This window comes from Lindgomyces ingoldianus (genome assembly GCF_010093535.1).
Source record: "Lindgomyces ingoldianus strain ATCC 200398 unplaced genomic scaffold BDR25scaffold_15, whole genome shotgun sequence".
NCBI classification, from domain to species: domain Eukaryota; kingdom Fungi; phylum Ascomycota; class Dothideomycetes; order Pleosporales; family Lindgomycetaceae; genus Lindgomyces; species Lindgomyces ingoldianus.
The window spans coordinates 690,665-704,576 of record NW_022985176.1 but is presented as its reverse complement, the minus strand read 5'-3'; the positions used below and the strand labels follow the sequence as shown (position 1 = coordinate 704,576).

The 13,912-nt window shown below is 50.1% G+C and overlaps 4 protein-coding genes across 4 annotated transcripts; 2 read left to right on the top strand and 2 right to left on the bottom strand.

Moving 5' to 3' along the window:
* Positions 1 to 1,409: 1,409 nt before the first annotated feature.
* Positions 1,410 to 2,747, bottom strand: BDR25DRAFT_286240 (uncharacterized protein; the record flags this gene model as incomplete). Its single annotated transcript, XM_033688234.1, has 2 exons — positions 1,410 to 2,420; positions 2,595 to 2,747. 2 exons carry the CDS (start codon positions 2,745 to 2,747, stop codon positions 1,500 to 1,502), a joined length of 1,074 nt encoding a protein of 357 aa, XP_033547777.1. The 3' UTR covers positions 1,410 to 1,499.
* A 377-nt stretch (positions 2,748 to 3,124) lies between these two features.
* On the bottom strand, positions 3,125 to 3,980 carry BDR25DRAFT_28343 (uncharacterized protein). The gene has a single exon (XM_033688048.1). It carries the CDS (start codon positions 3,686 to 3,688, stop codon positions 3,347 to 3,349), a length of 342 nt encoding a protein of 113 aa, XP_033547776.1. The 5' UTR covers positions 3,689 to 3,980; the 3' UTR covers positions 3,125 to 3,346.
* An 890-nt stretch (positions 3,981 to 4,870) lies between these two features.
* Positions 4,871 to 9,672, top strand: BDR25DRAFT_286235 (uncharacterized protein). The gene is made up of 5 exons (XM_033688233.1): positions 4,871 to 7,529; positions 7,584 to 8,168; positions 8,218 to 8,580; positions 8,629 to 9,069; positions 9,134 to 9,672. The coding sequence occupies exons 1-5, from the start codon at positions 4,914 to 4,916 to the stop codon at positions 9,233 to 9,235; spliced, it is 4,107 nt and encodes a 1,368-aa protein (XP_033547775.1). The 5' UTR covers positions 4,871 to 4,913; the 3' UTR covers positions 9,236 to 9,672.
* A 1,805-nt stretch (positions 9,673 to 11,477) lies between these two features.
* On the top strand, positions 11,478 to 13,782 carry BDR25DRAFT_342740 (TPR repeat protein; the record flags this gene model as incomplete). Its single annotated transcript, XM_033693760.1, has 3 exons — positions 11,478 to 12,435; positions 12,489 to 13,714; positions 13,744 to 13,782. The coding sequence occupies 3 exons, from the start codon at positions 11,478 to 11,480 to the stop codon at positions 13,780 to 13,782; spliced, it is 2,223 nt and encodes a 740-aa protein (XP_033547774.1).
* Positions 13,783 to 13,912: the final 130 nt, after the last annotated feature.

Sequence of the window (13,912 nt, the reverse complement as noted above, 5' to 3'; positions counted from 1 at the left end):
CCCTCATCTTCTCCTAAAGGTCCAGTAAGACAGTGTTTACCCTCCGGCGACGTCATAGACGGAACACCAAGTTCCGAGGGACGGAGGTGCGCGCGCTCGATTTTGCTACTTCCGAAGAGGCTAGAGGGCTAGCGCAAGCGCAAGCGTTAGCGTGTCTCATCGAACAAATCCGCGTGGCGGACTCGGCGCCTTGGGTATTGTAACTAATACTAATATCAATTGTATTCTCCAGTCCCGATCTCAGACACCCGAACTCGAACTAGACGATAGGGGGAAGGATGGTCCTAAGGGTAAGGTGGAGCGAAGGGATGAGAATGGAGATCGACAGAGTTACTGTAGGTGGCTATAAGATTGTGGAGAGGATATTGGTCACGGTGTTGAGAATGGGGGTTGGGGGGAAGTAGAGGGTGCGTGAGGAGGAATCGCTTGGTTCTTATATCTGTGCCGATTACAATGCTTACTGTGGCGTTCTTGTTGCTTTTAGATATCGCGGCAATATTGTCTGTGCAGGCGGTGTATTCTGGAACTGGACTTCTTATTACTGTTAGGGTTGAAGCATGCGAGAACGAATAGTATACGGATTCCAGAAGTTCCGCCATTGTGGACGCCACCACCGCTGTCATGTGTTCCGAGAGCGTTTCCACCTCCACCATCGGTGACGGAGCACTTGAGGGTTTCACATAATCGTCGTGGTCCCTTGAGCCGTCGACGAAGCTTTAATCGACGCTATCTGCAGCATTACAGTCGGAGTAACACTCTCGCCCTCCCTGTTCAAAATTCTACCGAGAAGATGCTGCAGCATATTTTTTAAGTTATTCTGGTTTTAAATCCTGCAAATCGTTTCGAACTTTCTCCAGATCTTGGCCGGTTACTAGAACTACTTGAGCTTGTTTTGCGCTATGCTTTTTAGCTTGTTCTGGGAGTTGGAATAGTTCTGGGTAAGATAGAAGTTTGCGGGGGAGAACGGGAGCGTGAATATGTGGGTGGGGTTGAGGTAGTGCGGCGGCAAGAATTGGGGTAGTTGTGGTGAGGAGGAGAACGGATATTTAAAACGGGTCTGCGGGTTGGGGATATGATGTTGCTGTGGCGGGCACAGAACAATGGATGGTTGGTAAGGTGTGGTGGCGCGAACAATACTGCGGATGCTCTGGGGTTTTATTGATCGGAGTAAGGGATAGGGAGTAGGTGTATAGCAAGGGAGAGAATGGATAGCAAAAGGATATGGAGACCATGGGATTCTTGTAGCAGAGGCGATTGCAAATATTCGAGGGAATTGAAGAATTGGAAGAAATTCGTTGGGCGTCCATTTATATCCCTGTATCTGGTTTTAGCTACATTCTATTGTGCGTCGTACCGATTTAGCACCTGCTTTTCGCCTTTCCTTATTTGATTAGAATTCATTCCTATCTCTTTAATGGGCCATCAGCTTTTGTACTTAACTATATATCTTTATCGAAAATAACGGCGTAGACGTCTGCTGCTCACCAAACACTTTGATACTAATACATCTGCACCTCTACTAAACATCTTCTCACCCCCTCTTCCAACCCTTCAAACTCCATCTCATAAGCTACAAGGCCCCTATTCGCACACTCTTGCCTGAACCCATCAACACTTCCCCCAACCCCAAAATACACCCTCTTAGCCGCAACTATCGCCTTCCCACTCTTGACCCTTTTCAATAACGCAGCCATTGCTTCGGTAAATGCAAGTAATGATGTGGGGCTGTATATCGTTTCGGAAGCGAGGACAAATGTGTTGAGCTCCGGTGCACTTGGAATAAGCGGAAGGAGGGAAGAGACAGGGCGCCAAGAGCCAGAGAGAAGGGTGAGGGTTAAGCCGAGGGAGGAAAGAGTTGAGCGAAAAGCTTGAAGGAATGTCGGTGTAATGTAGAGATCTCCAGAGTCAGCATTTTCATCAGCGAGTGGGTTCGGAGAGTCGTTCGAAAATGGAGCTTCCCTTGCCGCAATCGTGGACGCATAAGCTAAGAGAAGATTCGGCACGGTAACTAGTCTCAAAACATCGGCATTATAATCTGTGAGCGTAACGTACAACCCTACTAATCCATTCTTCAGCGCGTATTGGAAGAGTAGTAAGGTTGGAAGTGCAGTCCCACATCCCATTTCAATCACATGGTTGACGCGCACAAGGTCGTCGAGATCTTTGCGGGGGCCGCGATCGAGAAGGAATTTTACGAGATCGATGCTGCATTCCCAGGTCTTGTAGCCGCCCTCGTAAACATTGGTTTTGACATCGGAAGCGTCTAGGCCGGATAGTGGGTTGGAAGTAGAATTGCCGTCCTCGGCCATGAGTTGGAGTCGGACGTCAAAGAGTTCGCGGCGGGGGAGACGGGTAGTAAATCCTTTGGGGGAAGTAATGCTAAGGGTCGAGTAGGATATTTTGTCTGGGATGGAGGAGAGCTGGGGAATTGTTAGATGACTCAGTGGATGAGAGGAGAAATGTAAGTTGTGTGGAAAGAGGTTCGTTTCGAGGAAGAGAAAGATATATAATGATGTAGCCAACAAACGCCAAGATGTGTGAGTAGTTACAGAGTCGGGGACAAATAGAGTTGAACGCAGAAATGCCTTACCTACCAGCTCATCTAGATCATGTGTCTGGGCTATGAGTGGCGGAGGTCCCCCTTCTTCTGCTTTTTGATTCTCAGAATTCCCTCCTGGAGCTGATATATCATTTGGGTCTTCCTCTATATCGTCGCCTGAGAAACCGAAGCTGAAGGACGCTGCCATGTTGCCCTACTTCTATTATCGAAGTGAAGTGTTGGGATGGAATTGATAGGTGTGCACGTCAGTTAGAATTCGAAGGTCTTATCGATAAGGGACGTGGCATTGGACGCAATACGGGGACAACTCAAGCAGCGGATGAATAAATCTCTGAACTCTAGATTCTAACAGAATATGGGATCGTTAGATGGGCATATTTAGTCCTGGAAAGGCGCTTTGCGATCATCCAACCCGCCAGGATCCTAGCACAGCAAGAAAATGCTTAGACATTCTACTGTACCATCCCACATGTGATAGGGCACTCGGGTCTAAATTGCGGAAGAAATTGACATTCTACGAATACTCTCCCTAAAACTAGTAGGAGAGTAGATAAATCAAATCCTCCTGGGTTAAGTTTTGTGGTATTTGATAATATGCTGCGTAAGAATATATACAGGCTAAGGGTATGAACTGGGAGTGATTTTGCGCTATATTTAGTGTTTTCTGAGCATTGTATCAGTGCCCATACTCTGATATCCTTCTATCTGCTAAATTTGAACCCGACCCGTCGGACCTTCCAGTACCCAAAAGCAAGTTGCAGAAGCGCGATTGCCTCCAGGCCACAATTACAGGCCTTCCTGGTTCCTCTTTAGCTGTGCCTCGCAGGCTTCAACTGTCTCCGTGGGAAGCTCCCACCCAGTGGTATTTATTCCGTTGGCTTTAGCTTCCCTAATAAGCCGTTGTCTCTCCGTGATCTGCTCCCTCATGTACTTGATAGTAGCTTCTAGCACAACAGCCTCACTCCGTCCCTGTCCCTCCATGCCTGGCACAATTGAAGCAAGCCTGTCAAAGCCCTCGCGGATTGCTTCGCGACGCTTCTGCTCGGAGCGGATGTGGTTCTCCTTCTTCTGGGCCTCTGTTAGACGCGGACGGTCTGCAGCGTTTGTTGGTGGGCTTGGAGAAGCCATTTTGGTGGGTTCCCTTCGCGGTAGATAGGAATGGCGCGAAGGGGAAGGAGGGTTGCCGAGAGTAGGACGGGGAGGGCAGGAAGGGAGGGGGGATCTTTAAAGGGATCGTCGGCCCAAGCGAAGGAAGGTGGGGGTTGGAGAGGGCAGAGGAATGTATTGGAGGGTTGAAGGTCGGGGCTGGCCAGGAATGTGACGGCGCCTGTCAGGAAGGAGCTTCGTTAAATCCAAATGAAATGCGCGCAGAGGGTTCGTTAGCTGAGGTTGAGTTGAAGGCGCCGGACTGCTAGGGGCGAGAAGGGGCAGGAGCTTGTCCAGGAGCTATGGAAGGAGGCGGGAATGGGGTTGAAATAGTGGATGGACCGGACGGTAACAAGTTAGGTTGCTACAGTCCCTGGGTCGGGAAGTCATTTGAATATTCCACGTGTTTGTTGAACTGTTGGTTGCTTCATGTGAATGTTAGCGGAGGCGTACCGAACAAGAGAATCACCGAGGGCGCTTCTCATTACTTGTCTTGTTGAGCCATGATCTTGCTTGGCTAGCTTCGACTGGTACGAGACGAGCAATGAGAAGTCGATAGTTGGTGCCGATACTGCTGCTGGAGCGATGTTGTATGGGCGCGACGAATATACAGAGTCGCGCTGGGCAATGTCAAGAGCACGTGGTGAAGTGACGGTGACGGTGACGGTGAAGCCTGAGGAGGAGTCGGGCGCCAAAACACGGGCAACCCAGGCGACGCTCACAATCTCGCATTTCTGAAGAAGCTAGGAAAATTAGACGCCGCGCAGCAATCGCTCGTGCAGCAAACGGCGGCCGAAGACGCGCTGCAGATAGCCTGCTGGGAGCTAATAAAAGGATCGTTTCAAGTGCCTCCCTGGCGGCGGGGACACAACCAAGTGACGCACTTCCGAGCTGGCACCTGGGCTGAAGCTTCCGCCACCAAACGAGCGCCATCTGCCACCGCCGCGCCGCCTGACCGCCCTCACCCTCTCTTGTGCTTAGACAACTGTGACAGGAGCATCCACGGCAGCGTAGAGAAGAAAGCCAGAGCCCGCCGCGGGGGTACGAAATTCTGAAAGGGCAAGGAGCACCCCGCCATCCTCTCGCTGGGCAGGTCCGGTCTTGTTCCACACCACCGCCCTTCTGATATGCACCCGACCTGAACTGCCCCCCCCCCTCCCCCACCCCCAGCACTCTACGTCAGCCATATCCTAACGAGTCTGCTGCGATGTCGACTGCCTCGAGGCGCTCTCAGGGCACCGGCCGGAGATTTAATAGCATCCAGCAGCAGGAACGTCTGCAGCGTCAGGGCTCTGCCTCCTCCCGTAAACGCCCCGTGTCCGCCCAAGATGCATATCTCTATGCCCTCCGTGTCGCCTACCTCTCCTATCTCCTCCAACCTCGCCAGAAACGGGTCCAGCATGTCCCCGCCCCACCTCGTCCGGTGCAGCGAGCGTCGACTTCTGTGGCCGACCTCGTCAAGGACATCTCCCTCATAAGAGATTCGAAGAGCACACGCTTCCCGCATGGCTTCATGAACGAGCTGGATAAGCGGATGACCGGTGTGTTGATGGGAAAGGAAAGGATGCCCGAATACAAAGACCCCGTCGTGAAACGGACATTCGCTGTCTTTTTGAACGAGTTCAAAGCACCACAGTTTCGAAAGTCAATGGAGAAAGACAGGAGAGTGGAGGATCTGCTTTTGATCTTCTTCTCAAATGCAACCAAAGAGCTGCAGAAAGGAAAGCCAGCGGGAGACGATAGCTGGAAGCTCATGGTGGATCGCCACGTCGCCCTCTTCATTCGACTAGTCAGCTCTACCCTGAAGGATCACGATTGGGTACGGGACAGGCCAGAATTGAGCGCACGGCTGCAGACTATGGAGAAGAAGCTCCTAGTACATGACCAAGATTTGGCCGCGGAGGGCCAGCGCAACGGGGGCGCAGGCGGTACCACTATTGAAGTCGAGGTGCCCCGTAGCTACGAGGTCAAGGACATGCCGCTGGTTCTGGCTGTCCAACACATATTCGGAATTTCGTATGGAGACGTGCAAGCAGACATCAATAGATACAAATCTGTATGGACGGAGAAGGCCGCACTGCAAGACCTCAAGACTTACCAAGCCCACCTCAGTCTGATGAGCAAGAAGACCTTAAACAGCGACGACTTCGACCTCGAGGATGCTTACGAAGCGTGGAAGAAGTCGGAAGTCCCAGACCTGTCACAGATGATGTTGGCTATTGTGCAGTCGAACCCAGAGCTCGCGAAGAGCACACCCGGCGGAAGTCTGCCTCAGTTTAAGCCAAGCGCCCCCTTGGAGTCTGGATATCATGACCCATCGAGGAGAGCGTCAGAGCCGAACGAGAATAGTTCATCATACGTAATCGACCAACCCGTTGATATGAGTGGCCTGAACATCCGCGATGAGACATCAAGCGACGACTCTTCATACACCTTCATCCCACCTGATCCCCGATCATTTTACCGCGCCATTGTCAAAGAAGCGCTGACGTACGATCTCGCTGACGCAGAACTCCAACCTACTGAGGCAACTAGCGATGCACCTTCTATTAAACTGCTGTCGAAACAGTCTGCTGAGCTACTTAATGAGATTGCACTTCGATGGCGGTTACCCCAGCCTTCAAGATTGGTGCTGTTTCTGGATGTCATCAAGGAGAAGTATCAAAACCAAGAAATCTCCCTTGATACGCTGGATGCTGCCTTCAATTACGTGAAGGAACCTCCAGCAGACAAAAAATCCAACAGACTTAGCCAGGTGCTTGTTTCGGACTCTCTGTTCGACCGATCGAAATGGACAGTCGCTGATTATGCTCTTAATCAGCAAATTCTCTCTTCTCTCCATGATGCTTTACTTAGAGAGCTGTTTCAATTGATGCTTCTCGTTTACGACAGTAAAGCACCTCCTCTCGGACCAATCATGTATGTTTTAAACAACCACATCTACGACGATGGACTATTTGCTGCAAACCCCGAGGATCTGGATGCCTACTCGGTAGAGCTGCGCCAGGGTCTTCAAGCGCGAGCAGCTGAAGTGTACCGTGACCTACTTAACAAGCATATTCCTGACACTAAAGAAGAGTGGGAATTCTTCCACGTTATTGAGCTTGGCCGAGCCGTGGTGAAGCTTTGCGAAAGGATCCAGAAGCGTTATCGCAAAAACCCCGAAATTATGGGGGTCAGCCCAATGATGTGTCTCGTGGAGGAGATGTTTCCATCGTATGCTGCAGATGCTCGAGATCTGGTAGCCCGCATCATGGATGTGGCTCAGGGGAAAGGAGAGGACGTTCCAGTCCAGGATGGGTTCGACCTGTATAAAGAGCTCGTCGAGATTCGCCGAATACATAGCGATGCTCTCCCCAATCGACGGTTTGCCTTCCGTATCGAAGAACTTTTGCAAGACTTTGTGTGGAGGTGGATTGCGATGACAGACGAAAATCTGATCGGATGGGTGGAAAATGCCTTCAAGCAGGACCAATTCCTTATTGACTCTCAGAACCCCATTCCAATGGATGATGAGAGGCACAGCGTGTCGGTTGTCGATATCTTCCGGTCGTTTAAGCAGAGTATCGAACAAATTGTCTCCCTGAATTGGGATGATGATCTACAATACGCCAAGTTCATGACGGCTGTCTCTAAGTCTGTAGGTTTGGGGCTCGCAAGATATTGCGAGCTCGTAGAACAGAAATTTACCAAAGAGATGGACAGATTGACTCCAGAGCAAGAGGCTGCGGCACGACAGACAAGGCAAGAGAAGTGGATTTCCATCGCGAAAGATTTGTACACTGGAAAGGACAACGTCGAGCCGTTTCAGTTTTGGCCAGAGGTGAGCGAAGCGAAGCGAATACGTGGTGAAAGTTCTTGTGCTAATGATGTATAGTCCCTTGTGAAGCTCAACAACATTGAATATGCAATGCTTCAGCTTGACAAGCTTGAACGTGAAGTCAATGTTGACGCTTGTGCAGACGTCATTCAAAAGTACGCTCCGCCTCCAACTCAACGTATCCGCAAACCGGACAATTATGTCTTTACCATCAAGATCATCGAGGCTGAAGACCTCAAAGCCTGCGATATCAACGGGCTTAGTGATCCGTATGTCGTTCTTGGCGATGAGTACCAGAAGCGTCTTGCAAAGACTCGCGTGATCTATGGCAATCTCAATCCCCGCTGGGACGAGACGATTGATATCACTACGAATGGCCCGCTCAATATCATTGCCACTATTTGGGACTGGGATACTTTGGGTGACCATGACTGTGTTGGCCGCACATCGCTGAAGCTCGATCCGTCACACTTCAGGGACTTTATGCCTCGGGAGTATTGGCTCGATCTTGATACTCAGGGTCGACTGCTGTTGCGTGTAAGCATGGAGGGTGAGCGAGATGACATCCAGTTCTACTTTGGAAAGGCGTTTAGGACTTTGAAGAGGACAGAGAGAGACATGACGCGGCAGATTACCGATAAGGTGGGTGTTTTGGAAGCATCTAGTCGGGTGCATTGCTTACATCTCACAGCTCTCCTCATTCATCCATCACTGCTTGTCCCGCAGAGCACTCAAGAGCATCTTGTCTAGAGGCATTACAGTCACATCAGTAACAAGCTATTTCCGAGCGGCGCGGCCGCAATCTGTTGCGCAAGGTCCAACGCAGCAGGATGTCACAAAAGCGTTGGAGCCGCTGTTCAACTACTTCAATGAGAACTTTGCCATCATGAAGCAGACGTTGACAGATTCTGCAATGATCATGGTCATGACACGGTTGTGGAAGGAAGTGTTGGCGACGATTGAGTCACTTCTTGTTCCACCTCTTTCTGACAAGCTTTCCCAGCAGCGCCCATTGACGCAACAGGAACTTGATGTTGTGTTTAAATGGCTGAAGGTAGATGTGTTATCTAGTTATTCCTGATATAGTCACTAACGATCTCAGCTACTGTTCGACTTCTTCCACGCCGCAGACGAAGAAGGCAATTCCGACGGCGTACCCATCGACATCCTCAAATCACCCAAATACCACGAACTCCAAAACCTCAACTTCTTCTACTTCGAATCCACCGAAGACCTTATCCGGACCTCCGAGTCCATGGCAGCCGCCAACGCAACCCGGCAACAAGAACAGCAAGCGCGCCTCAACCGCCTCTCGGCACCACCGGCTATGGGCCACCAATTTGGCGGCGCTGCAGGGCTTCTAGGCATGCCGACAAGAAAGCACAAGACTATCATGCTGAGTAAGAATCTAGGGACTATGCGGAAGGCGAAGGAGGAGAAGAGGAAAGAGGCACAGGCTGATCCAAACGATGATATGATTTTGAGGATTTTGAGGATGAGACCTGAGGCTGAGAGGTATTTGAAGGATCGGAGTAGACAGAAGGTGCGCTTTTCTGAAAGGATGGTGCAGTTAATATTTGGGGAATGATCACTAACAATATCCATAGGAGCGATTGGCGGCTGCGCAGGCTGCCGAGATGATTGTTCGACAAAGCTTGAATGCGGGTGGTGGCAGGATGACGGGTACAGGGTTGCCGAGGAAGTTTTAAGCCGGATATGTTGCTGCTGGAAATCCTGTTACAGTTTATTTTGGCTTGTTTGGCGCCTTTTCCCCATGAAAGGATACCTTTGTCTACATCTCATGTTTCTTTCTGTTTCTTTAACGTATTCAGCGGGTTATGGATGGGTAGGCACTAGTTTGGACTGGTTTCCTTTATCGGTGTCGCACCTAATACTAATATGGCGCCTGAATAGGCGTTTTTTTATCGGGTGTGGGTGGAGTTTGGTTGGGGAGTTTCTGGGGATTGTTTTGGGGTGAGGTTTACGGGATATGATTGGGATATTGAGAGGGAATTGTGGTCTTTGGGGATGGGATGGGGTACGGTAGCGCAGGTGGGTTAGAATAGATGATATGAGAATTTGTTACAGCTTTCGAGGGGTGTGTGCTCCTCTATTGTTCCTCTTCTCGAATGGCTGCCGGGGTAAGGGAAAGCAGATGAAGAAACGATCCATGAGCTTACGCAAAAGACACTTTCTTGCTCATTATTTTGGCTCATGTTACGCTACCCGGAATAATTTCCCTTCGAAACCCGTGGTCCAGGGCGGGGAGGTGAATTAGAACCTCACATTTTCTAGTTGCACAGCAGCCATCTAGCAATCCGACTTACGAAACGTCCTTGCCTCAGCCTTCTCATCCGTAACCACATTCGCCGCAATAACTTCGAATGCTGCTGCAAAGTGGATAATGAATTCTGTTCTTAGTGCCTTCTCGCGAAGATAGGAGGCTGTTTGAATAGGAACAATCTGGCCTGCGATGCTCCGTTTAAACATAACGCGGCCACGAAACAAGCACTTGTTTGATCAACCCTCCAGATGGACTTGGAAGCTTATTACTCATGACTTCGACTGGAAGTGATCTTGGACTAGGAACTTTGCGAGGTAGTTGAAATGGTACGAGTGGGCTGTCTGCCTGCATCTGCCAAGAAAAGTCATCCGTCAATATATACTACTCAGATCGTCCCAGTCCTCGAATGTTCGATCTTCAAACAACAATATTTTTTTGCAGCCGAACGAAAGTGACTCGAATACCTCAGCCAACGCAATCTGGTCGCATTATTCCGACTCGTCGAAAGCACACTACTTTCTCCAGGAGTGCGGACATTGGGCATGCGTTCTTCAGCCCCATATCCGCCGAATGTTGGATCTGCTGAGAAATCTGCACGAAAATTACACTGAAGTAGTGTGTCTCAGCATAAGATAAACCAAGAGAAGGAACAATTCTCAACATGCGTCTCACAGGGCAACAGTTTCGAAGATCTCAGAAAGGACGCAAGTTACTGGTGCACATCCTGTAAAAAAAAAAAGGAGGTTAGCGGGGAATTTGACGGAAGAGGCACCAGGAGATATACCAAGAGCGCTCTAGAGTGTATGAGTGTTCTCTCTGAGATAAGGCTTACTTCCTCGACCAAGGCTTTATAAGATACCACTTAACCGAACATCGGCGTAGGAGCTGCTCAGGGGATCGGCAGGTTCAGTACGTCGAAGGCGCTAGAAAGGAACGAAGAGTGAGAGCGGCATGGGGTGTGGCTTTTATATGCATTTCAATACTGACTGGGTTGGTAAATGCAAGCGTATTGTCTGGCATTTCAAGGAAATGGGTAATACCATGGCCAATTGGAAACACGCTTTAGTGATCCTACCGCTGTTTCAGCTACGGCCATGAGGAATGGATAAATCTCTTTAAAGCGAAGAAACTAGTCAACCCCTTCATCGGCTGGAATCTAGATACGACAGGGCGTACGGAGAGATTTCCAGATAGCCACTGCTATGCTCAGCTGCTAGACTTAGATTTGGTACGACTGGCCTTCGTGATAGGCTATTTGACGTAAACCTAAAATTCAAAACGAGGCAGTGAGCTCTGCCATACAGAGTTATACGAGGCGCCAACCAAAGGGACGGAAACTCAGAAGGTAGCTGTCTTCTTTTGTGAATCTGGCAGGTGGTTAGCGAGACTTGGTGTTGAAGAAAAACGCATTGCCATTTGAAATTCGACCCCACGTGACAGCAGCAGCCTTGCTCCTTTCTGATCAGTCAGCCATATGCGCGTTGGCGCCAAGCTGGGACGTGAAAGTGAAAGCTGAGAACAACTGCGACGTGACTGCAACAAGGCTGACCTTCATTGTCAACTTATAAAGGCTCTTTTTCGTCCTCTGTACTAGTTGTCATTGATTTTCAAGTGAAGCCGAAAACTCCTAGCTGATTTTCCGATGATTTAACCAAGACTAAGGCAAGATGGCGCGCCGCCTCGGTCGCGACGAGTACACCGTGGGCTGGGTCTGCGCGTTGCCGGACGAGTTCACTGCAGCACAGGAGATGCTTGACAAAGAGCACCAAGACCTCCCTTCGAACGGCAGCGATGCAAATATATACACGTTAGGGTGCATTGGGGATCACCATGTCGTCCTTGCGTGCCTGCCTGCGGGCCAGACCGGCACTAACTCCGCCGCGGCAGTCGCCATGCAGATGAAGGCCTCTTTCCCGGCTATTCGATTTGGACTGATGGTGGGAATCGGAGGCGGCGTTCCAAGTAAAGGAGCAGACGTTCGGCTCGGGGATATTGTTGTGAGCCAGCCGGGAAAAGGTCATGGCGGGGTGGTCCAGTATGACTTTGGCAAGTCAACGCCAAGCGGGTTCGAGCAAACTGGCTTCCTCAACACTCCACCCCAAGTCCTCCTTGCCGCCATCACAAAGCTTCGATCCAACCAAGATCGAGGGAGAGGGAGTCTGTCGCCACACCTGTCAAAGCTTAGTCGCCTTCGCAAGTTTGCCCGTGATGGAGCAGGAAGCGATGTGCTGTTTAAAGCGGAATGCAATCATGTTGGAGGAGACAGCTGTGTATCATGCGTGGCCACAGGAAAGATACAGAGGGAACAGCGGACGAACAACACCCCCATGGTTCACTATGGCACGATCGCCTCGGGAAACCAGGTAATAAGGGACGGTGTGGTGCGGGACAGGATCAGCTCAGAGTTTGGAGGGGTCCTCTGCTTCGAGATGGAAGCAGCCGGCTTAATGAACAACTTCCCATGTCTGGTAATCCGCGGGATCTGCGACTACGCCGACTCGCATAAGAGTAAGACATGGCAGCCGTACGCGGCCGGGGCCGCCGCAGCGTACGCAAAGGAGCTACTGTTGGTGATTCCCGCAGTTGATGTGGCCAAGACGAAGACGGCCGATGAAGCAACGGGAGGTTAGTGTGGCTACGGCAGTTTTCTATAAAAGAACAAAACTAATTCGCTTCAGGGCGGAGCCAGAAACCTAGTTTCTACCTCCCCTTCCCACAAAACCGCCGGTTTATCGGTCGGAACGCAGAGCTTGATCAGCTAAAACAAAAGCTACTTGTAAATAAAGATTGTCAAAAGGTGGCGCTTGTCGGTCTTGGTGGCATCGGCAAGACGCAGATTGCTCTAAGGTTGGTGTTCTCTGTTAAAGAAGACTGCCCAGAGTGTTCTGTCTTCTGGATGCCAGCGCTGAGTATGGAAACGTTTAAGCAAGCATGCGCGGAAATAGCAAGAGCATTAGGGATACATCAGTCGCAGGAGAGTGAGGAAGACATTAGAAAGCTAGTACAGCAACGGCTAAGCGCAAAGACTGCAGGCAAGTGGTTGCTGGTTGTTGACAATGCTGATGACCTGGACCTCCTCCGCGGAGGTAGGCAAGAGCAAGGCCTATTAGACTTTCTGCCAGAAAGCGATGATGGGCTGACCATATTTACGACTCGGCATTATGAAGTTGCGCAATTTGTAGCCGGCGGCGATGTGGTTGAGGTAGAAAAGATGGAGACACAAGAGGCGATAAATTTGTTAAACAAGTTATTAATCAGAAACAGCCTACCAAACGATACGCTTATGATAGATCTTCTTACTCAGCTGGATTATCTCCCATTAGCCATCACTCAGGCGGCTGCATACATCAACACGAACAAAAGTTCTATCTTTGAATACCTCCGGCTGTTAAAGAACACAGAGCAGGACGCTATCGCTACCTTAAGCAGAGAATTCCACGACAACACACGATACAAACACTCAGCGAACGCGATTGCGAAGACGTGGACAGTAACCTTCAACCAGATTCTGAAGCATGATACGTTGGCGGCAGACCTTCTTGCCTTCATTTCTTTCATTGAATGGAAGGCGATTCCATCTTCGATCTTGCCCGCAATTCGGCCGGAAGCACAGATAGCAAGTGCTATTGGCACGCTTTGTTCTTACTCGTTTCTGGAGAGAAGAGAAGACGGCAAAATATTTGACATGCACAGACTGGTACACTTGTCAACCAGAACGTGGATCAGTCAGAACGGCCGTGGAGAAGAAACGAGGAAGGCGGCATTAAAACACCTCTTAAAAGTCTTTCCATCTAACAATTACACAAATCGTGAGATCTGGCGGGAATACATGCCGCATGTAGCACGTATAAAGAGAGATGAGCAAATTCAACATGAAGAGGAGAAGAGCGAACTCTGTCTAAAGGTTGGGCAGTGCTTATACGTTGATGGAAGGATAAAGGAAGCTGTTATATGGCTACAAGAGTCTTCTAAATGGAGGGAGGCAAATCTTACTAAAGATGATCCTAATACGCTTCTTTCGCAGCACGAACTCGCTGGAGCATATCAAGCGAACGGACAGGTGAAGGAGGCGGTGGAGCTTCTGGAGCGTGTTGTCGCGATA